Consider the following 22,566-nt stretch of genomic DNA (forward strand, 5'->3'; position numbering starts at 1 on the left):
GGGAGGACAGGAGCTGGCTGGGCGGAAGGAAACGTGGGCAGAGCCTGACGGGGCAGGGTCTGTGCAGTGAGGGCAGGGGAGGCCCCCGGGACTGGCCTCCCCAGGGTTCATGTCTTGGGGGCAGCCAGGACTGTGTCCCTCAGCAATGCTTTTGACTCCTGGGGCCAGCGCACCCCGGTCACCGTCTCCTCAGATGAGACGGCTCTGTGCCCGCTCCGTCCTGGGCCGGGGAAGACGTCTCCAGGGGCCCACTGGTGTGGGGCAGACCCTCCGTGGTCCCTGGGGGATCTGCGTCTGAGGCCGTTTGCCTCTCTGCCCTGTTGAGGTGGTGCCTCTGCCTGTGGAACGCGGCCAGGCAGAGTGGGCTCTGTGCCTGGGGGCCTGGCTTTGCGTGGGGGCAGAGGCCATGAAGCCCTGGGTTTTTGCACAGCCCCTAGCGGGGCCCATGGCACTGTGACTATTCGACAACTGGGGCCCAGGAATCCAAAACACCGTCTCCTCAGGTGAGTCCTCAACAGCCCTCTTTCCTCACTCTCTCTCAGGGTTTTGGTGCACTTTGGGGAAAATCGAGGGTGTCGGGTCTAGAGGGCCTGGGGCGGCTGGGATCTGAGACACAGAGGGCCCAGGGGCCCAGGCTTACAGCACCGAGGAGCAGAGGCTCCAGGCACCCTCTCCTCCTGGGCTCTGTAGCCAGGACTTTCTCTGGGGGCCTAAGCCACCCTTGGGCTCTGGACTCCCAAGGTCCCAGCTGTGTGAGGTGGTCCGGAGGCCTCAGCCGGCCACGAGCTCTTGCCTGGGGTCCCAGCATCATTGTCACTGTGTAACAACTGGCTCAAGCACTGGGGTCAGGAAGCCTGGGCACTGTCTGCTCAGCTGAGCCCTCACCACCCCACTCCACTGCACCTGGGGAGACCTGGAGCGTCAGAGATCCAGGGGCATTCTGGAGGTCAAGAAAGGGAGCTGGGGAGAGGGTTCTGGTAAACAGGCAGAGCCAGACCTCCCTGCCCCAAGGACACCACTATGTGGGTACAAGGCGGCTCCTTCGGTGGGTCTGGCTGCCTGACTTGAGCAGGACCGGGGGCTTCCGTCACTTTCTGGGGCAGGCAGCTGCTCGAGGCTGGACTTAGGAGTCTGTGGTTCATGGTCCGCCAGCCCAGCCAGGCAGTGGTCTGGCCTCTGTGGGCCAGAATGGGACATAGTGTCTCTGGCACAGTCAGGTGGGGTGGGGCCAGCAGAGGGTCACTGACAAGCGACTTTGACCAATGGTTTCCCTGTGGCGCCTGGAGATGGGGTGGGGGCCCAGGCGCCTCGAGCCTCGTCAGGCTCCCGAGGTTTTTGTTGGGCGAGGCTGGAGATATCACCACTGTGTTTACTATGGTATAGACGCCTGGGGCCGAGGGCTCAGGGTCGCCGTCTCCTCAGGTAAGAGCGGCCCATCCAGGGCCTTTGCTTTATCTCATTTCGTGCGATTTTTCTGAGCATCACTGTCTGGTCCTCTGATGTGTCCTTGTCCCCTCCTCCCCGGGGGAACTGGGCAGACTGACCAGGAGGGGACCAGCTGCCCTATGCATTTCAGAGTCTCTTATTTTCCGATGCCTTTAAAAAATCAGAATCTTGCTGGCATTCAGAGGGGGCTTGGGCGGGAATGGCCACCAGTGGGGGAGTCCCAGGCCCCCCTTGGCAGCAGGGCAGCTTGGGATGCGGTGGAAGGCAACTTGCTGCAGTCCTAGCATCTGTGGAGGAGCGTGTCTGGATAATTAGGGCCTCAGGAACGCTGCCCGTGGCGGGCGCACAGAACGTCCACCTCGGGTGAGGTGTGTTCTGCACTAGACTGTGTTTAAAATTCTTTATTGGGTAGGAAGACAATTGTCTAGGTGAGGACGGACACGCAGTGTCCCGATCATGGCGAGAGAGGGGAGCCTGGGGAGGTGACGGGCGCTAGGCTTTGTGAGGCCACTCTAAGAGAAAGAAAGGCCGTTTGCCAGAGGAGGTGTGCTTGCGAATACCAAGACAGGGCATCTCTGAAGCGACTCCTGATAGTCTGGAAAATTGAAACTTTAAAGAGAGATGTTTAAAGTATTTTAAATTTTTATCATTTAATTAACAACCACAAATCATGGCTTTGGAGAGTTGAGACAGGTACAAGTTTGGCCAAAAAGTACTTACTAGGTTCCATAAACCCTGGCCCCAGTTCAGGGCTGTTTTGAGAATAATAAATTCAGCTTATTTTTTTAATGTAATTGGTGGTGCTGAGTTAGTCAAGATGGCCACGGGCAGGACTGACCACCTGCAGCAGATGGCAGGAAGCTGAGAGTCTGTTTTTGGAAACAAGAAAACACAGTTGGTAAATTTATAGCTTCTGGTTCCCAAAAGGTGGTTTGCGGCTGGTTTTGCCCAGCCCCACAGAACTGAAAGTGTTCCCCTGAGAGGAGCAACACCTGGCTAATTTGCATTTCTAAAACAAGGCACAGATGCTGACTACCGAAACTGGAAGGTTCCTCTTTTAACTATTTGAATTTACTTCAGCTTTAGCTTATCAACTGCTCACTTATATTCATTTTCAAAGTCGATGTTTAAGAAATTAATTTGTCTCAGGTGCATTTTATCAATGCATTCATATGCTCTTTAATGAGTTACTCCTTCAAGGTAGTTAAGCTGAGACCGTGCGCACGCCGTGTGCACTGTGAGTGTGCTCACAATCGTAGCTGGCCGGCTCCCTCCTGGCGATGAAGCAGCTTTCTCAGTGAGGCTCCCTCACTGCAGAATGTTCAGGGCTGCCTTTTGGGCACCCATGTCAGGACAGACTTGGGTGAAACGGGGGCATTCGTTGTGAGTTACTCTGCTACACTACTAGCTGGGGGACTGAGAGGATGCCCGGTGGGGTGGCAGTCAGCAGGGCCTGGGACCGTCTGGAGGGACAGTCTCTGCTCTGAGTCCCCAGGCTCGCCAAGGCTGGGGGGTCTCCTGGGACTGCCCACACCTGGGGACGTGTGGGCCTGGCCTCTGCCCCCAGGCCAGTAGGCAGGTCACGAGTTAACACAGCGAAGGGATTCGGAGGAATCCGCCCAGGTCAGAGAGCCCACGGGACATGCCAGGGACCAGGAGCCGGTGCAGCCAGACTCACTGCCCAGGGATGTTTGTATGAGTTGTTTTTGTTTCTACTTGAAAGGGAATCTGTCTTTACCTACTGCCTGCGATGCCGGGGTGCTTCACACCCACAGGGACCACTTGCCGCATCCACACGTAGGTGTTCAACGCAGCTTTGGGGTTCAGATGGTCTCTGTGCTAGAGAGTATCCTCTTTCTCAGCAGAACTTTGTGATAAAGACAGAATTGGGAGCAGGTTCAGATAAGATGCATTTCCTGTGGTTTTTAATGAGGACATTGGCCAGAGAGCAGTTAGTCACCAGGACTCTTTTAGACTCGGGGCGGGATCTCAGGCCCACGGCACGTGCCCAGGAGGCCAGGACCCAGGGACGTGTGCCCAGGCTCTCCTCTCCCAGAGAAGCAGCGCTGCCTGCTCAGCAGAGACAGGGCCTCTCTCTGAGGGTGGCAAGTGTGTCTCAGCCTGTGAGATGCTCTAGGGAAGCTAAAGTCTCCAACAAGTTTTTCACCCAGAGTGGAGGGTAGTGGTGACTGACAGCTGGGAGAAGGGCCAGCTGGGCCTGGTGTCGGGATGGAGGTGTCAGGCACCCAGGGGAAGGGGCGAGCGGGCTCCCAGGAGGAGAAGCGGGAAGAGGCTGGGAGGGATGAGCCCAGCTGGGCAGCGTCCACAGACCAGGGGCTTTAGCCAAGGCCACGGGTCCAGGATCTGACCCTTTCTCGTCAGGACCACTGGGCTTTCAGGTCTGTGTTCGCGGTTCAGGCCACCTACAGCAGGTGAGCTGGGCTGAGCCAGGCTGAGCCGGGTTGAGCCAGGTTGAGCTGGGCTGGGCTAGCTGAGCTGAGCTGGGTTGGGCCAACCAGGTGAGCTGGGCTGAGCTGCACTGAGCTGGGCTCAGCTAGCTGGTTGTGCTGGGCTGAGCTGGGTTAGGCTGAGTTGAGCTGGGCTCAGCTGGGCTGAGCTGGGCTGGGCTGGGCTGAGCTGAGCTGGGTTGAGCTGGGCAGAGTGGGCGAGCTGGGCTGAGCTGGGTGGAGTGGGTTAGCTTTGGCTGAGCTAGGTTGAGCTGAGCTGAGCTGGGTTGAGCTGGGCTGAGCTGAATGGAGTGGCTGAGGTGGGCCAAGTGTGTGAGCTGGGCTGGGCTGGACTGGGCTGAGCTGAGCTCGACTGAGCTGGGCAGAGCGGGTGAGCTGGGCTGAGCTGGCCTGAGCAGGGTGGAGTGGGTGAGCTGGGCTGAGCTGGGCTGAGCTGGGCTGGGCTTTGCTGGGCTGAGCTGAGCAGAGCTGAGCTTTTCTGGTCTGTGCTAGGCAGAGTGTGTGAGCTGGGCTGGGCTGGGTTGAGCTGGCCTGAGCTGGCCTGAGCAGTGTGGAGTGAGTGAGCTGGGCTGAGCTGGGTTGGGCTGGGTTGGGCTGGGATGAGTTGGGTTGACCTGGGCTGAGCTGAGCTGGGCTGAGCTTTGCTGGGCTGAGCTGGGCAGAGTGTGTGAGCTGGGCTGAGCTGGGTTGAGCTGGCCTGAGCTGGGTTGAGTTGGCCTGAGCTGGGCAGAGTGGGTGAGCTGGGCTGAGCTGAGCTGAGCTGGGCAGAGCGGGTGAGCTGGGCTGGGCTCGGTTGAGCTGGGCTGAGCTGGCCTGAGCAGGGTGGAGTGGGTGAGCTGGGCTGAGCTGGGCTGGGTTGGGCTTTGCTGGGCTGAGCTGAGCTGAGCTTTTCTGGTCTGTGCTGGGCAGAGTGTGTGAGCTGGGCTGGGCTGGGTTGAGCTGGCCTGAGCTGGCCTGAGCAGTGTGGAGTGGGTGAGCTGGGCTGAGCTGGGTTGGGCTGGGCTGGGCTTTGCTGGGCTGAGCTGAGCTGAGCTTTTCTGGTCTGTGCTGGGCAGAGTGTGTGAGCTGGGCTGGGCTGGGTTGAGCTGGCCTGAGCACTGTGGAGTGGGTGAGCTGGGCTGGGCTGGGCTTTGCTGGGCTGAGCTGAGCTGAGCTTTTCTGGTCTGTGCTGGGCAGAGTGTGTGAGCTGGGCTGGGCTGGGTTGAGCTGGCCTGAGCACTGTGGAGTGGGTGAGCTGGGCTGGGCTGGGCTGGGCTGGGCTGGGATGAGTTGGGTTGACCTGGGCTGAGCTGAGCTGGGCTTGGTTGAGCTGGGCTGAGCTGGGCTGAGCTTTGCTGGGCTGAGCTGGGCAGAGTGTGTGAGCTGGGCTGAGCTGGGTTGAGCTGGCCTGAGCTGGGCAGAGTGGGTGAGCTGGGCTGAGCTGGGCTGAGCTGAGCTGAGCCTGGTTGAGCTGGGCTGAGCTGAGCTGAGCCTGGTTGAGCTGGGCTGAGCTTGGCAGAATGAGTGAGCTGGGCTGGGCTGGGTTGAGCTGGCCTGAGCTGGGCAGAGTGGGTGAGCTGGGCTGAACTGAGCTGAGCTGGGTTGAGCTGGGCTGTGTTGAGCTGGGCAGAGTGGGTGAGCTGGGCTGAGCTGGGCTGGGCTGAGCTGGGCTGAACTGAGCTAGGTTGGGCTGACCTGGGCTGTTTGAACTGGGCGGAGTGGGTGAGCTGGGCGGAGTGGGTAAGCTGGGCTGAGCTGGGCTAAGCTGAGCTGAGCCAAGTTGGGCTGTGCTGGGCTGAGTTGAGCAGGGCTGGGCTGAGCTGGGCAGAGTGGGTGAGCTGGGTTAAGCTGAGCTGGGCTGAACTGGGCTTAGCTTGGCTGAGCAGGTGAGCTGGGCTGAGAGGGTTGAGCTGAGCTGAACTGAGCTGGATGAGCTGGCCTGGATTGGGCTGATCTGGATTGAACTGGGCTGAACTGAGCTGAGCTGGGCTGAGCTGGGCTGGGCTAGCCTGGGTTTAACCGGGGTATGCTGGGTTAACCATGGTGGGCTGAGACTGGGTGAACAGAAGTGAACCCACTGAGCTGGCTTGACTTGGGCAAATTGTTGAGATGCTTTGGGTCCATTTAACCTCCACTGAGGCTGGTGGGTCTAGATGGACTGAGCTGACCCCACTGGACTGTTCTGGTCAACAGTGGGCTGGCCTCAGTGATCTGATTGTGCTGAGGACTGGGGGCCTGAGTGTGTATCAGTCTTATTGATGACCCCAGACCCCCAGGGCAGGCCCCAGGAGGCTAATCGCGGGCAGTGAGGGTGGGCTGGCAGGGCTGAGTGCGCCCTCCACTCCACTGTCCCAGAGAGAAGGTGGAGCTGCCCACACCCCCGACCAGCAGGATGCCTCTCACCCCCCTCTTCTCCTGTGTCCTCTCTCGGGTCCCCAGAAGGTGAATCACACCCGAGAGTCTTCCCCCTGGTGTCCTGCATGAGCTCCCCATCCGATGAGAGCACGGTGGCCCTGGGCTGCCTGGCCCAGGACTTCATGCCCAATTCAGTCAGCTTCTCCTGGAAGTTCAACAACAGCACAGTCAGCAGCGAGAGATTCTGGACCTTCCCCGCAGTCCTGAGGGACGGCTTGTGGTCGGCCTCCTCTCAGGTGGTCCTGCCCTCCTCAAGCGCCTTTCAAGGGCCGGATGACTATCTGGTGTGCGAAGTCCAGCACCCCAAGGGAGGAAAGACCGTCGGCACCGTGAGGGTGGTCACTCCAAGTAAGTCGGGCCCGTCCCGTGGTTGGGTGCAGGGGAGGGTCCAGGCCCCGCTGACCCCTTGTCCTTCTCTGCAGAGGCAGAAGTGCTGTCCCCCATCGTGAGTGTCTTTGTCCCGCCTCGCAACAGCCTCTCTGGTGACGGCAATAGCAAATCCAGCCTCATCTGCCAGGCCACTGACTTCAGCCCCAAACAGATCTCCTTGTCCTGGTTTCGTGATGGAAAGCGGATAGTGTCTGGAATTTCTGAAGGCCAGGTGGAGACTGTACAGTCCTCACCCGTAACTTTCAGGGCCTACAGCATGCTGACCATCACGGAGAAAGACTGGCTCAGCCAGAACGTGTACACCTGCCAGGTAGAACACAACAAGGAAACCTTCCAGAAGAACGTGTCCTCCTCATGTAATGCTGGTGAGTGCAGCCCTGGGGGGCGGGCGCTCACCCTCAGGTCTGCAGACACCGCCCCAGACCTGCCAGCTGCTCCCTGAGCCTTGGCTTCCCAGAGCGGCCAAGGGCAGGAGGGGCTGTGCAGGGAGGCTGGGGGCTGGCGCCCCTCCAACAGGGCCCCAGGTTCACAGGGGACTCAGCCAAGTGGGCCCTGCTCTTTGGGCAGACCTCTCCCTTCACCTGATTTCACTCCAAGCAACTCTCTCCCACCTCCAGCACCACCATCTCCCATCGGGGTCTTCACCATCCCCCCATCCTTCGCCGACATCTTCCTCACGAAGTCAGCCAAGCTGTCCTGTCTGGTCACAAACCTGGCCTCCTATGATGGCATGAACATCAGCTGGTCCCGTCAGAACGGCAAGGCCCTGGAGACCCACACTTATTTTGGGAGACACCTCAACGACACCTTCAGCGCCCGGGGTGAGGCCTCGGTCTGCTCGGAGGACTGGGAGTCCGGAGAGGAGTTCACGTGCACAGTGGCCCACTCGGACCTGCCCTTCCCAGAAAAGAACACCGTCTCCAAGCCCAAAGGTAGGCCCTGCCCTGCCCCTGCCCTCCACCCCAGACCCTCCCACGGCTTCTGCGTTCTGAGGACAGCAGGCAGGGCCAGCAGAGGACCCACGCTCCCCGATCTCACCACTGTGACCCCCTCCCCACCCAGACGTCGCCATGAAACCGCCGTCCGTGTACCTGCTGCCTCCAACGCGGGAACAGCTGAGCCTGCGGGAGTCGGCCTCCGTCAGCTGCCTGGTGAAGGGCTTCGCGCCCGCGGACGTGTTCGTGCAGTGGCTGCAGAGGGGGGAGCCCGTGACCAAGAGCAAGTACGTGACCAGCAGCCCGGCGCCCGAGCCCCAGGACCCCAGCGTGTACTTTGTGCACAGCATCCTGACGGTGGCCGAGGAGGACTGGAGCAAAGGGGAGACCTACACCTGCGTCGTGGGCCACGAGGCCCTGCCCCACATGGTCACCGAGCGGACCGTGGACAAGTCCACCGGTAAACCCACCCTGTACAACGTGTCCCTGGTCCTGTCTGACACAGCCAGCACCTGCTACTGATGCCTGGTCAGAGCCCCCGGGTGACCGTTGCTGTGTGTGTGCATGAGTGCAGACTAACCGTGTCGGTGCGCGAGATGCTGCACTCTATAAAAATTAGAAATAAAAAGATCCATTCAAAGCTGCTGGTTGTGAGTGAGCAAAGCTCTCCCTGCTAGGCCCGTGGCTGTCTGCCCTCACCTTGCAGACCACCTCCATCATCCGCACCCCCGCCTCCCCACTCGCTTCCAACCCACGCCCAGGAGCCCCGGTGCTCCTTGTGGGACACTCACAGCAGGCCGAGCCCATGCTCGCTGTGCCTCGAGTCGCTTCCATGGCCACACTGGGGGCACACGGGTGTGCAACACACACACATGCACAGTCACATACATACATGCAGAGAGACACATGTGTGCACACACATGCACGGACATGCAGACAGCACGCACATGGACAGAGACCTGGGCACACGTGACACAGACATGTATGTGATGGAATGGGTGAGCAGGCACACACACATGGACACATGAACATGTGGACACACAGACACACATGTACACGTGCACTCACACGCAAGTGCACACAGTCACTCATAGGCACACGCACATGGGCACTCACAGACACACACGCATGAGGACGCGTCATACACATGTAGACACACACGCACAGATGTACACACGCTCATGCACACATGAATGCACTGCACACATCCAGGCTCACACGCTCGGATCCCAGCCCTTGCACACCCGTGCTCACTCAGTGCCCTGTCTGGCGGGTTCCCTCTGCACCACGCCCGTGCTCTGCTTGTCCCTCTGTCTCAGCTGGGAGGTACATTTGGAGGCCGCCCCAAACCCAGCCCCAGACCAGGGTGCGCAGAGGGCCACTCTGGGCCTGGCCAGAGGCAGCTCCTCAGGAAACTCATGGCCCCTGTCCAGGAGGGATGCTTCTCCCAGTCCAGGGCCTTGTGAAGGTGGCAGGGCCCCAGCTCTCCCCTTTCCCTGTGAAGAGACAGAGTCAGTCGTGTCCTGACAGCGGGCCATGCCTGGGAGGCCCCCCTTGGAGTAGGCAGCTGCAGGGCCACACGTCAACCTGGAGTGATAGGCACTGATCCGATGGGCAAGTGTGTCTCCTCTGCCACCCACACCAGTGCCCTTCAGGCTGACTCCCTACCTCCCCTACACTCCTGGATCTTTAGGGACCAAGGGCCCATCAGTGTAGTGTCTGCAGACCTAGGTGACTGTCCTCAGCCTTTGTCCCAGCGTCACTCTCCCTGGGTCTCAGATGTCTATCTGACCTCCTGATCCCACAGCTGTGAGTCCTGCAGTTCAGGCCCCAGCGAGGGCCCCACAAGGCCTCTCTCGTACATGCCATGTCTTCAAGGCAGAGAGAGATGGAGGCCAGAGGGATGGGCCCCTTGGCACAGGCAGACATCTGCCCCCAGGGCTTGTCCTCACTGGCTAGGGAGCCGACCTCAAACCACCAGAGACAGGACGCCCCACCACCGCTGTCAGCCCCAAGTGGCCCTGAGTCCTCCAGAGGGGTCGAGGACACTGGGCCACTCCCCCACCTCCAGCCCAGCGAGACCCCACCCTTGTGTGTACGCGTGTGCTCTGTCTCGCTCTGTGCCACCCCGGCGCTCCTAGGGCCAGGCACTCGGGGCCACTGCTCGGCTCAGCCTCAGCCACGCTCTGCCCCTGCAGGCTGTGGAATTGGGCGCCCAGGGGCCTACCAGTCCTGACCAAGACGCTGCCTGACAAGGCCTGGAGCTCCCAGCTGCCCCAGGGGTGCCGGGGAGGCAGGCACACGCCTGCTCGCCTGCCCGCTCGCTTCTGCAGTCCCCCAACCCTTCTGATGGGTCAGGGCGGCCGAGGGGGGCCAGGCCGGGCTCTGCGGGCAGCTCAGCCGTGCTGACCACCATGCCCTATCTCCCACAGAGGGGGAGGTGAGCGCTGAGGAGGAAGGCTTTGAGAACCTCAACACCATGGCCTCCACCTTCATCGTGCTCTTCCTCCTGAGCCTCTTCTACAGCACCACGGTCACCCTGTTCAAGGTAGGCCGCCTGGTCCCGGGGAGGGGGTGAGGCCACAGAGCCCCGGGGCCGCAGACCCCCAGTGCCCCCACACCCACTCACACTGTCTCTGTCGCCTGCAGGTGAAGTGACGGCCAGCCAAGAACATGGGGCACCAGAGATGGAACACGAGGGGCTGCCTTGGGGCCGGGTCCCTGGCCTATGTGGCTTGTCCGCTTGTACTGAAATTTTCCCTGCGTCCTCTCCAGCTTCAAGCTGTAACAACTGACTTTTCTCAGAGTGGCTGAGTGCCATGGCCAAGCATGGAGCCCGCAGTAATAGGCTCCACCTCGCCCTACTTTGCAATGTCGCATTTGTGGCCTTGAAATAAACAAGTATACTTTATCTTGTGAAACCGCTTCCTCGTGAAGGTTTTTTTACCCCCAAGCCACACTCCTGTGTGCTGCATATCCTAGTGCTGAACCCATTGCTGATGGGAAAGGGACATGTGTCTCCTCCCAGGCCAGTGGCGCCACGCCGGGGTGGTGTCTTGGGGCTGGTCCAGATGCAGGAACATGGCCGAGTTGCAGATCCCAGGACTGGTTTCCCAAGGTGGCCTGAGCCGGGGCCGCTGTGTGCATCCGTGAGGACCCTGCCACCAGCCCCAAGGACACCCTGCCCCTCTCTGCCGCCATTCCCGGAATCCCAACCACGGCAGGGCTTGTCAACCTCGGGTGCGCGTGGTGTGTGCAGGAGGGACTCGGGAGGAGGGCCGGTGTGTCTGCAGCCACATCGTGCCCTGAGGGAGCGCGAGACCTCACCTGCAGGCCAGAAGACGGTGCCTGGAGGGTGAAAGGAAGTCTCAGGTGAAGCTGCAGGGAGGTGCAGGACTGGAGAGGCACGGAGGAAAGGCCTGGAAAGAGGGGGCAGCTGGCAGCGGGGCAGGGGACAGGGGCATTAGCCCTCGGAGATAGGCTGCGGGGGTCCAGGTGGGGGCCGACAGGGGCGGCGGCACGCTCGAACCCAGGGAGGTCAGGTTAGCTGTGACGGCAACGCCAGGGTAGGGTGGGCGGTGGGATGGGAGAGGAGACCCTGGGGGCCAGGGGAGGGAGCTGGGTGAGGGTGATCTGGCTCTCCAGGGAGGCAATTTCAGGGGCTGGAAGGAGACTGGGGCTTCCCAGGACGCCTCTTGTGGGGCCACCAGGGGCCTGACAGTGACTGTCCAAGGGAGTGGAGTGGACCTGGTCCCAGAGAAGGCCGCCTCCCAGCAGTAGGCTCCTGGAAGGCAGTTCTGGTTAAACGGTGTCCTTTGCGGCCCAACCCATCAGGCGGGGGAACATTGGGTGAGGGGCTCCACGGCAGGCAGGGTGCCTCCAGCAGGGGAGGGGGGCAGTTGCACAGAGGCCGAGGGGCTGAGGTCAGGACCTGTGGGCTTGTCAGAGGGCTGTGATGATCAAGAACCACAGGCCAGGCGTGAACAACAGGAGCTGGCTCTCTCCCAGCGTGAGGGACGGGCCCAAGGCCGAGGTATCATCAGGGCTGGCTCCTTCTGGGGCTCCACGGGGAGTCCGTTCCCTGCTCCTGGCGGTTCTCAGCACCTGTTGGAAGGTATTTCATTCAGAGCCTATCAACTGCTCACTTATATTCATTTTCAAAGTCGATGTTTAAGAAATTAATTTGTCTCAGGTGCATTTTATCAATGCATTCGTACGCTCTTTAATGAGTTACTCCTTCAAGGTGGTTAAGCTGAGACCGTGCACATGCCGTGTGCACTGTGAGCGTGCTCACAATCGTAGCTGGCCGGCTCCCTCCCGGCGATGAAGCAGCTTTCTCAGTGCGGCTCCCTCACTGCAGAATGTTCAGGGCCGCCTTTCGGGTACCCATCTCAGGACAGACTTGGGTGAAATGGGGGCATTCGTCGTGAGTTACTCTGCTACACTACTAGTTGGGGGACTGAGAGGATACCCGGTGGGGCGGCAGTCAGCAGAGCCTGGGAGCGCCGCAGCTGGGGACGTGTGGGCCTGGCTTCTGCTGCCAGGCCGGTGGGCAGGTCACAAGTTAGTGCAGCGAAGGGATTCGGAGGAATCCGCCCAGGTCAGAGAGCCCACGGGACATGCCAGGGACCAGGCGCTGGGCTGTGAGAGGCAAGAGCCGGTGCAGCCAGACTCGCTGCCCTAGGACATCTGCACAACCCCCCTCAACTTAACATCTGTTTACGTCTTCAAAAGCCCAACATAAGTTGAAAGTAGTTTTAAATTCCATTTAATGTACTTCGCAGGCCAAACACCAGGGCTTATCTTCACCTGCCTTAAAAGGCTCAGAACACTTACATTAACTGACACTTGGGTAAAATCATCTAACTCAAGCCTTGTTGTTGCTCCGTTGCTCAGTCATGTCCAGATTTTTGCAACCAATGGACTATAGCACAGCAGGTTTTCTTGTGCATCACCAACTCCCGGAGCTTGCAAACTCATGTCCATTGAGCCGGTGATGCCATCCAACCATCTAATCCTCCGTCGTCCCCTTCGCCTCCTGACCTCAATCTTTCCCAGCATCAGGCTCTTTTCAAATGAGTCAGCTCTTCACATCAGGGGGCCAAAATATTGGAGCTTCAGCATCAGTCCTTCCAATGAATATTCAGGACTGATTTCCTTTAGGGATTGACTGGTTGGATCTCCTTGCAGTCCAAGGGACTCGAGTCTTCTCCAATACCACAGTTCAAAAGCATTGATTCCTCAGCACTCAGCCTTCTTTATGGTCCAACTGTCACAACCATACATGACTACTGGAAAAACCATAGCTTTGACTAGACAGCATTTGTCAGCAAAGTAATATTTCTGCTTTTTAATATGCTGTCTAGGTTGGTCATAGTGTTTCTTCCAAGGAGCAAGTGTCTTTTAATTTCATGGCTGCAGTCACAGCCCACAGTGATTTTGGAGAACAAGAAAATAAAGTCTGACACTGTTTCCATTTTTCCCCCATCTATTTACCCTGAAGTGATGGGACCAGATGCCATGGTCCTATATTTTTGACTGATGAGTTTTAAGCCAGCTTTTTTCACTCTCTTCTTTCACCTTCATCAAGAGGCTCTTTAGTTCCTCTGTGCATTCTGCCGTTGGTATCATTCACATATCTCAGTTGTCAATATTTCTCCTAGCAGTCTAGATTCCAATTTTTGATTTATCCAGGTGGAAATTTCATATGATGTACTCTGCATATAAGCTAAATAAGCAGGGTGACAATATATAGCCCTGACGTCCTCCTTTCCTGGTTTTGAACCCGTTCATTGTTCCATGGCCAGTTCTAACAGCTGCTTTTGACCCACATGCAGGTTTCTCAGGAGGCAGGTAAGGTGTCTGTCATCCCATCTCTTTAAGAACTTTCCACAGTTTCTTGTGACTCACAGGCAACGGTGTTTACATAGTCAGTGAAGCAGAAGTCGATGTTTTTCTGGAATTCTTTTGCTTTTTTTTCTATGATCCAGTGGATGTTGGCAGTTTGATCTCGGATTCCTCTGCCTTTTCTAAATTCAGCTTGTATATCTGGAAGTTGTCAAGCCTATTTTATTAATGGAAAGTGCAGATCGTCTGGTATAATTTACTGAATACTGAACACACACACACACACAAAAATACAGAGCGGTTGTCAGGGCCCAGGGTGGCAGTGAGTGTGAGTTGCTCACCCTCCTGAGCAACAGAGCTCTCGGCTGCAGCTGCGGCACTGCCCAGCTTCCACAGCAGAGGACAGACTGCATATCGCAGGTGTGAAAGATCGAAATTCGAAATTCAAGTGCAGTCTCTCCTGAATATGTGTTGCTTCCACAGCATCATAAAGTCAAAGAGTAAAATATTGAGTCATGAGTGAGGGACCTTCTGTATGAGATGTTTTTGTTTTTATACCAAGGGGAATCAGAGGTCTATTTGTCTGAATTCCTCAAGTGACCACTGCCCAGCCCGCTCCGCTTGACTTTCCCTGAAGACTGTTTCTAGGAGAAAGCAGCCAGGGCTGCTCCCCTTCCCTACTGTCTGGATGGCTCAGGCACTTCACACCCACAGGACCACGTCCTGCGTCCACACTTAGGTGTTCAACGCAGCTTTGGGGTTCAGATGGTGCTGTGTGCTAGAGAGTATCCTCTTTCTCAGCAGAACTTTGAGATAAAGACAGAATTGGGAGCAGGTTCAGATAAGATGCATTTCCCGAGGTTTTTAATGAGGACATTGGCCAGAGAGCAGTTAGTCACCAGGACTCTTTTAGACTCAGGGCAGGATCTCAGGCCCACGGCACGTGCCCAGGCAGCCAGGCCCCAGGGACGTGTGCCCAGGCTCTCCTCTCCCAGAGAAGCAGCGCTGCCCACTCAGCAGAGACAGGGCCTTTGTCTGAGGGTGGCAAGCATGCCTCGGCCTGTGAGATGCACTGCTGCTGCTCCTAAGTCGCTTCAGTCGTGTCCGACTCTGTGCGACCCCATAGACAGCATCTCACCAGGCTCCCCTGTCCCTGGGATTCTCCAGGCAAGAACACTGGAGTGGGGTGCCATTGCCTTCTCCAATGCATGAAAGTGAAAAGTGAAGTCGCTCAGTCGTGTCTGACCCTTAGCGACCCCATGGACTGCAGCCCACCAGGCTCCTCCGCCCATGGGAATTTCTAGGCCAGAGCACTGGAGTGGGCGCCATCGCCTTCTCCAGTGAGACACACTAGGGAAACTGAAGTGGCCAGCAAGCTTTTCACCCAGAGTGGAGGGTGGTGGTGACTGACAGCTGGGAGAAGGGCCGGCTGGGCCTGGTGTGGGGATGGAGGCGTCAGGCACCCAGCGGAAGGGGCGAGCAGGCTCCCAGGAGGAGAAGCAGGAAGAGGCTGGGAGGGGTGAGCCCAGCTGGGCAGCGTCCACAGACCAGGGGCTTTAGCCGAGGCCAGGGGTCCGGATCTGACCGTTTGTCGTCAGGACCACTGGGCTTTCACGCCTGTGAGGGCAGCCCTGAGCCGCCCACAGCAGGTGAGCTGTGCTGAGCTGAGCTGAGTTGATTGGGGCTGGATTGAACTGGGCTGAGCCAGGTTGAGCTGGGCTGGGCTGAGCTAGGCTGAACTGAGCTAAGCTGGGCTGTGCTGGGCTGAGTTGGATTATCCATGGGGGGCTGAGACAGGTCTGGCAGAAACGCACTGCCTGGGCTTGACATGAGCAAGCTGACGAGATGCTCTGGGCTTGCTTAGCCTCTGCTGAGCGTGCTGAGTCTAGCAGGACTGAGCTGACCCCACTGGACTGTCCTGGCCAACACTGGGCTGACCTCAGGGATCTGGTTGTGCTGAGGACTGGGGGCCTGAGTGTGTATCAGTCTTATTGATGACCCCAGAGGCCCGGGCCAGGCCCCAGGTGGCTGAGCCGCGGGCAGTGAGGGTGGGCTGGCAGGGCTGAGTGTGCCCTCCGCTCCACTGTCCCAGAGAGAAGGTGGAGCTGCCCACACCCCCGACCAGCAGGACGCCTCTCACCCCCCTCTTCTCCTGTGTCCTCTCTCGGGTCCCCAGAAGGTGAATCACACCCGAGAGTCTTCCCCCTGGTGTCCTGCGTGAGCTCCCCATCCGATGAGAGCACGGTGGCCCTGGGCTGCCTGGCCCGGGACTTCGTGCCCAATTCATTCAGCTTCTCCTGGAAGTTCAACAACAGCACAGTCAGCAGCGAGAGATTCTGGACCTTCCCCGCAGTCCTGAGGGACGGCTTGTGGTCGGCCTCCTCTCAGGTGGCCCTGCTCTCCTCGAGCGCCTTTCAAGGGCCGGATGACTACCTGGTGTGCGAAGTCCAGCACCCCAAGGGAGGAAAGACCCTCGGCACCGTGAGGGTGGGCCCCAGAGGTGAGCCAGGCTCCGCCCATGGCAGAGGTGGGGGTGGGACCAGGGGAGCCCACCCCCGCCCTTCCTGTCCACCTTGCAGCCCCTCCCCTAGGGCACAGCGCATTCTGACCCTCACCTGCTCCCTGCTCCTCTGGTTTCAGCATCGACTCCAACCCCGACCACTTCAGTGCCTTCTCTGATATCCGGGTCAGAGGGCTCCATCAAGGCCGTCAGCACGCAGAGCAGCCCAGGTGAGCAGCCCCACCCACGCACACCTGTCTGCCCGTCCCTCCGCTGCCCCTTCAGGCCGCCCTCGAAGACTTCTCTGTTGAGTCCTTAAGTCACACCTTGAGCCAGGAAGTCACACCTGAACTCAGGGGCACCGACTGTGGGCCAGGCCCGGGCTGGGCACTGCCAGATGCCACCTCAGGCCCCTGTGTGGCCCTCAGCCCCTCGTGAACGGGTGAGGTGCCCAGATCACACTGGGAGCCGCATGGTGAGAGGGAGGCCCACAGGCCAGCTCTGGACTCCCCTGGTCCAGCCCACACATGGAACTGAGTGTGGAGCTGAGACCCTCACAGACACTGTGCCGCCTGCCAGGCTGCCCTCCCCTCGACCTGCACCTGGCTCCAGCTTCTCTGAGTGCCGGGCACCCAGCTGGGGCCCAGAGTCACCCCTCACCCTGGACGCACCCCTGGCCCAGACCAGGAGCTGCTGGAGGGAGCTGGGCAGTTCCTTCACCGGCCCCCGGGCCACTGGCGACCCTCCAAGAGGGGACCCTGGCTGTGATGTCTCCCTGGGCGGCCCCCCACCCAGCCTGTGGGCCATGATGCCCACAGTCCAAGGCAGAATCTGCCACTGATGTGCAGGACCCTTGGGTGTGGGGTGACCTGGTCAGGCACACAGGGTGGGCCGAGTCAGGAGAGAGGTGGGCCCTGCAGATTACAGGGTCACCTCGGGGTCGGGGGGCGCTGCGCACAGCCCAGCCCTCCCCGAGCATCAGTGGTCAGCCCTGACCAGACTGCTGCAGCCACGCTGCCCACCCAGCAGCCTTGGGGAGAAGCCGCGTTATGCTCGCGAGCTGGGGCTCCAGGGGGTGGGTCCCCGGGGGAAGGAGGTGGCCGGGGTGCCGCAGGGCCCGTGGCTGCCCTCACCATGTTCTCTCTGTGGGGGCTGAGGTCCGCAAGCACAGGCTGCGCCCTCCTGCTCCGGGGCTGGACTGCCCTCCCATGGGGACTGACCCTCCTGGGGCCCAAGGCCTGCTGACTGTATGAGCCCAGCCCTCCCCTCAGGGCATGGCCCCTGACCCAGACACGGTGCATCTCGAGCACAGCCTGAAGGCCAGATGAATCCTGAAGCCAGATCCCTGCAGCGGGGCTGGCCTGCCCAGCTTAGAGGGATGAATAGGACAGAAGTCCTGTGTAGTGGCAGCACAGCCTCAAATATCTGCTCTCTGGGCCTTTATAGAAAAAGTTGGCTGACCCCTGGCTGTCAGAGACCCGTGGCCAGTCCTCACGAGTCCTTTTCGTCGTAAGCTGTCCTGGCGATGGTCATGAGGGCGGCCCCCAGGCACTTAGCATAGATACTCGCAACCAGCAAGCGGGCAGCCAGGGTCCCACCGGGACCGGAGCAGAGCCGCAGACACTGGTGGAGGAGACCCCCAGACGACGGCCACCCCTGGGGATGAGGATGTGGGGATCTTCAGCCCCCGCTATCTGTGGCGCCCGGAGGAGATCCTGACTCCCCCCACTCTCCACAGCGCCGGCCACCAGCCACAGACAGACAGAAGCCCAGACACTGGCATGTCCCAAGGACCCCTGCAGAGGTCAGTCCCTGGGGACAGAGGGGGAGAAGGGTGGAGTGCTTTCGGGGGCACCAGAAACAGCCTGCTTGCAAGCAAGACCGCAGCCCAGTGGTGGGCAGACGCCTGCCCTCTGCACTGCTGGAAGCAACAGAGTCCAGGGGTCCCTGGGGAGAGGGCCGGCCTGGGGCCAGGCGGGTGCTGCTGGCCAGCCCTCAACCCCACCGCCCCCCCACCAAGACCCCCACACCTCTCCTCCCCCTCCCTGCAGAGTGTCAGAACCACACCCAGGTCCCCAGCGTCCACCTACTTCCCCCAAAACCCGCAGGGCCTCTGGCTCCTGGACAAGGCCGAGTTCACCTGCCTGGCCATGGGGGAGGCCCCACCGGATGTCCACTTCTCCTGGGAGGTGAACGGGCAGCCCCACGGCGCGGCCTTGGAGGAGGGACCCACCTGGCACATGAACGGCTCCTGGAGCCAGAGCAGCCGCCTGGCCCCGCCCAGGTCCCTGTGGGCCTCAGGCTCCAACGTCACCTGCACACTGAGTGGCCCCGGCCTGCGGTCGCCGGTGACCCTGATGGCTCAGAGAGAACATGGTGAGGGCAGCCACGGGCCCCGCAGCACCCCGGCCACCTCCTTCCCCCGGGGACCCACCCCCTGGAGCCCCAGCTCGAGAGCATAACGCGGCTTCTCCCCGCAGCCGCCTCAGTGCCCGGCAATCTGACCCTCCGCACTGTGACCGCGCCTGGCCCCTTCTCCCCTGCCTGGCTCCTGTGCGAGGTGTCCGGCTTCTCACCCGTGGACATCCTCCTCACGTGGCTGGAGGGCCAGCAAGAAGTCGAGCCTTCCCAGTTTGCCACGGCACACACCACGGCCCAGGCTGGGCGCGCCTCATCCCACACCTGGAGTGTCGTGCGTGTCTCCAGCCCCCTGGACCACGTGGGGGCCACCTACACCTGTGTGGTCAGCCACGAGGCCTCCCGGACGCTCCTCAATGGCAGCTGCAGGCTGGACACTGGTGGTGAGTCACACGGGCCTGGGGCTCCATCTGAGCGGCTGGGACACGGGGAGGGGAGTGAGGGGCAGCCCCAGAGGCGCCGGGCAGTGGGGACGCGACCGCTCCATGTTGGGGTCCTGGGGCTCTGGAAGCCCCACAGCTGCCCCGCTGGACCCGGACACACGTCCACACGCTGCACGCCAGTCCAGGAAGGGCGGGAGGTGTTGCCCGCCCCCCAGGACCAAGCAGCCATTTCCCACCAAGATGTGCCCGCCACAGGGCACAAAGCAGGGGCCTGCCCTGGGCTGGGAGTGAGGGCGGCCACCCTCAACAGCTGTCCTCTGGGGGCGTCCGAGGCTCCCCGCTCCCAAGCCGCCCACCCTTCCGGGAGCCCAGTCGGCACCTGGGAGGCCACGTATGCCCAGGACGGGGGCTGGAGTTGGGCTCCCAGAGGGGTCTGATTCACACACACCCACAGCGGCCCCTGACCGTGGGCCTCCTGGAGGAACACAGGGGCAGGCGCCACGGAGGAGGGTGTCTGGGGGCCCAGGGCTCGCCCTCCCCTCTGAGGTGTCCTCCCCCGGCACTCCAGCATGCAGCCCAGCCCCGCGAGACCACGGTGGACACACCAGTCAGGGAGGCACAGGACGTACAGGCCGGCAGGCGTCCAGCCCACCCAGTGGGGGGGGCCGGCAGGGAAGGTGTCCGCCGGGGGCCCGAGGCAGTGGGCACTGGGAGAGGAAGGCTAGGCTTGCCCAGGGTCCAGGACCTAGCCTGCAGGCCGGAGCTGCTGTGGGCCCCACGCTGAGTGGGGAAGACATGCAGACCACAGCCCAGGCCCCGACACCTCGCGAGAGACGGGCCTCGCATGGTGTGCCCTGAAGGCCACGCAGGGTGCCCGGGGGGCCGCCGCAGCATGCCCACACCCACCCCCGCCACGCGCCCCCCAGCAGGCCCTCCGCCCACACCCCTGCCCCACACACCCCGTAGGGCCTCCTCCTTTAGACCCAGCCTAGCCTCACCCCGAACTGGCCGCCTGACACAGCCCGGGCACTGTGCAGCCTCGAGTCACAGGACAATCTGAACCGGCCTCCCCCAGAGGCTTGACCCAAACTTCCCACTTTCCTGTGGGAGCCAAAGCTACGTCCAGCAGCCAGGGCCACACTCTGTACAGGGCGAGTGGCAGAGGCTGTGGGAGGCCTGGCCAGACCCCAGGGCCCCTGAGGGGTGGGGGGACAGCCCCGCTCCAGGGACCGCAGCCGGCACCAGCCCCGGCCCCAGGGCTGACCAGCCGCCGGGCCTTCCCTGGCGGGCCCTCCTCCAGACCAGAGGAGGACGGCCAGAGCCGCTCCCTGTAAGGCAGCCTGGGTCTCCACAGCCGGGACGGCAGCTCCTCCTCGCTGGGCCAGCTGCCCCCCACTTCTAGCACTGCTGCCTGGGGGTCTGCTGCTCTCCTTGAAGGACTCCCACGGCCCCCCACCCACCCCGTCCACCTGCATCTGAAGGCCACCCCTCGTCTCGGTTCCAGGCCCAGCCCACCGCCACGGCCCTCTTCTCAAAGGAGGCGACTCGCAGCTCGGCCCAGGCCTGCAGCTGTGGTGGTCATTCTCACAAAGTAGCAGCTGGAAGGCTCCCCCGGGGGCCCCTGGCCTCTGCTTCCTGGTCCTGCTCTGGGGCCCCAGGCTCCTCAACCACGGGCCGCATCTCCCGAAAGCCTGCGTCAGCCCGGCCCCCCAGACTGCAGCCGGGGCCCTCTGCCCTCTGTCATCACAGAAGCCAAGACACCCGCCCAAGTCCTGCGCCCCTCGAATCGGCCCCTTCTGTCCGAAGACCCCACCCCAGTCCTCCTGTCCCTGCCGGTCTCAGGGCCCAGGGCTGTCCCCCTTCAGCCCACCCTCCTCTCAGCTGCCAAGGTGACCTTCAAACACCCATCAAAGTTCTGCTTCCACGTAGGATGTAGAAGCCAGTAGGTCAGCCACTCTGGTGGTAACAAAAGGTCAATGCCAAATAAACCGTAAAAATCATGTTTATTTAAAGTCTCAGACGAGCCAAGGACTCAGTGTCCAACTGGCCCAAATCCTTAGGTCAGAAGAGGCTGCTGGCAGGTATCCTTATCCTCAACACAGGCGGACAGAGGCCTGGGCATCCGTAAGACGAGAGGGACGTGACGGAACCAGCCAGGGTTTAGTTCCCACACAGGCTGGCCCAGGGTGTGGGTACAGGCTAGCCCCCGAAAAATCCACTGGGCCCACTGACCCTCCACCCAGGGATTCTGCTGTGAGCAGCCCCTGAGAGCAGGTGGGGCCACAGCAGGAGAGGTCCAGGCTCAGAGCCTTTCCCGCCAGGAGGAGGGGCCTCACCCCACTCCCACGCCAGGAGCCAGTAGCCAAGGAACCCGCCACCCAGCCCAACTCAACTCCTGGTGAAAACAGCTCCTCACCCTCCCTGCCCGACAGAGGAGAGTGCGCTCACTCCACAGAAAGTATACGTGGGTCATCAACTTCACGCTCACTTTCTGTCTGTGCACCATGGCCGGCGTGCAATCAAAATTCCCTCGGCGTGCAAAGAAGCAGAAAACCTTCACCGTAGTCAGTATGAAAACAGCAAATAAAGCTAGACCGCGGGTGACCCAGACCTTGTGCTGAAAACAATTGCGATCGAGCTCTTGGCTTAAGCTCTGTGGGTGGCTCCTGTTGCCTTGAGAAAAACGTCCTGCCCCACAGTTTCACGGGCTCTTCCCAAAGGGCTGCCCCAGCAGAGACGGGTGAAGGGGCGTGACCTTTCTCGCCTGCAGTTCTTCTCAACGTGGCTTCTCCAACCAGAGTTCTTTCCCGCCTTCTCACCCCGGCAGCTCCTGCCTGTCATTCACACGAGCTCTCCTGTGCATCTGAGAAGACCTCCCTGACCTCCATGGCTGGGCCATAGGGCAGCGGGGACCCCTGGCCTTTTCCCGAACGGAGCGCATCCAGGGGGTCCTGTCATCGCATTTAGCCGCCTCACCGGCCCCCAGACCACTCACCCCTGCATTCCATGTGTCTAGGACAGGTTCCTTCAGGTTCTCCATGGCAAAGGGCTGCTGCCTTTGAAAAATTTTCCAATGAATCATGGATCCATACCATTGCAGAACACAATATGAACTCATTAGCGGAAAACTGAGACAAACGGAAACCACGATGCATCGCTGTTTCATCATTAGATCCCACAGAGGGCGAGCACAGTCTCCATGCTTACTTCCTGTGCCCTGACCAGTGGTTCCTGGATGGCAGCCCTGCAGAGCCCACCTCCCACAGCTCTGGTCAGGCTCAAGGTGGACCCCCAGGGAATGAATGCTCATGGAAAGAGGGACTAGGAAGTCCGGGCCAGGTGATGGGTCCCAGGACTTAGCACTTCCTCCCTGCCCCGGGCCCTCCCACTGGACTGGAGCGTGGCTCCACATGAGAGTTCTGAGCTGGCCGGCCCATCCTGCCCCGGCCCCCACCCCAGGTCCAGCAAGACTGACTTCTGATGCACAGACTGGGCCCTGGCTTAAAGCCTCTAGTTCCCAGCATCAGCCTGCCCTGGCCTCCTGTGCGACACCTCAGCCAGCTCCCCGCTGCAGTACACAAGGCTCCCGTCTACTGTCCCGACTCAGGGCCCTCGTGACGCCGTTCCTCCTGCTGGGACACCGGCCCGGTCTCACCTTTCACCCTCACACAGCAGCTGCTGCTACGAGAGGCTGTCGCTGCAGCCTGCAGGGTGGGGCCTGAGGATCCACATCGGCATCAGGGCTGCCCACCTGCTGCCCGCACTCATGCTGGCATGAAGGCCGG

General features: G+C 60.7%; 2 gene segments (V, D, J or C); both read left to right on the plus strand.

The window, feature by feature from the left end:
• The first annotated feature begins 516 nt into the window (after nucleotides 1–516).
• On the plus strand, nucleotides 517–20,896 carry LOC147348816 (immunoglobulin heavy constant delta-like). The segment is given in 7 exon segments: nucleotides 517–1,422; nucleotides 15,657–15,980; nucleotides 16,121–16,210; nucleotides 17,719–17,784; nucleotides 18,032–18,356; nucleotides 18,461–18,781; nucleotides 20,286–20,896. Coding segments are annotated over 7 exon segments (1,675 nt in total).
• On the plus strand, nucleotides 2,637–8,273 carry LOC147348815 (Ig mu chain C region secreted form-like). The segment is given in 5 exon segments: nucleotides 2,637–2,829; nucleotides 6,333–6,656; nucleotides 6,731–7,063; nucleotides 7,316–7,630; nucleotides 7,761–8,273. Coding segments are annotated over 4 exon segments (1,326 nt in total).
• Nucleotides 20,897–22,566: the final 1,670 nt, after the last annotated feature.

The sequence above is a fragment of the Bos grunniens genome, chromosome 21 (genome assembly GCF_055505025.1).
Source record: "Bos grunniens cultivar Pamir isolate PY7600 chromosome 21, Bosgru_T2T1.0, whole genome shotgun sequence".
Lineage (NCBI taxonomy): Eukaryota > Metazoa > Chordata > Mammalia > Artiodactyla > Bovidae > Bos > Bos grunniens.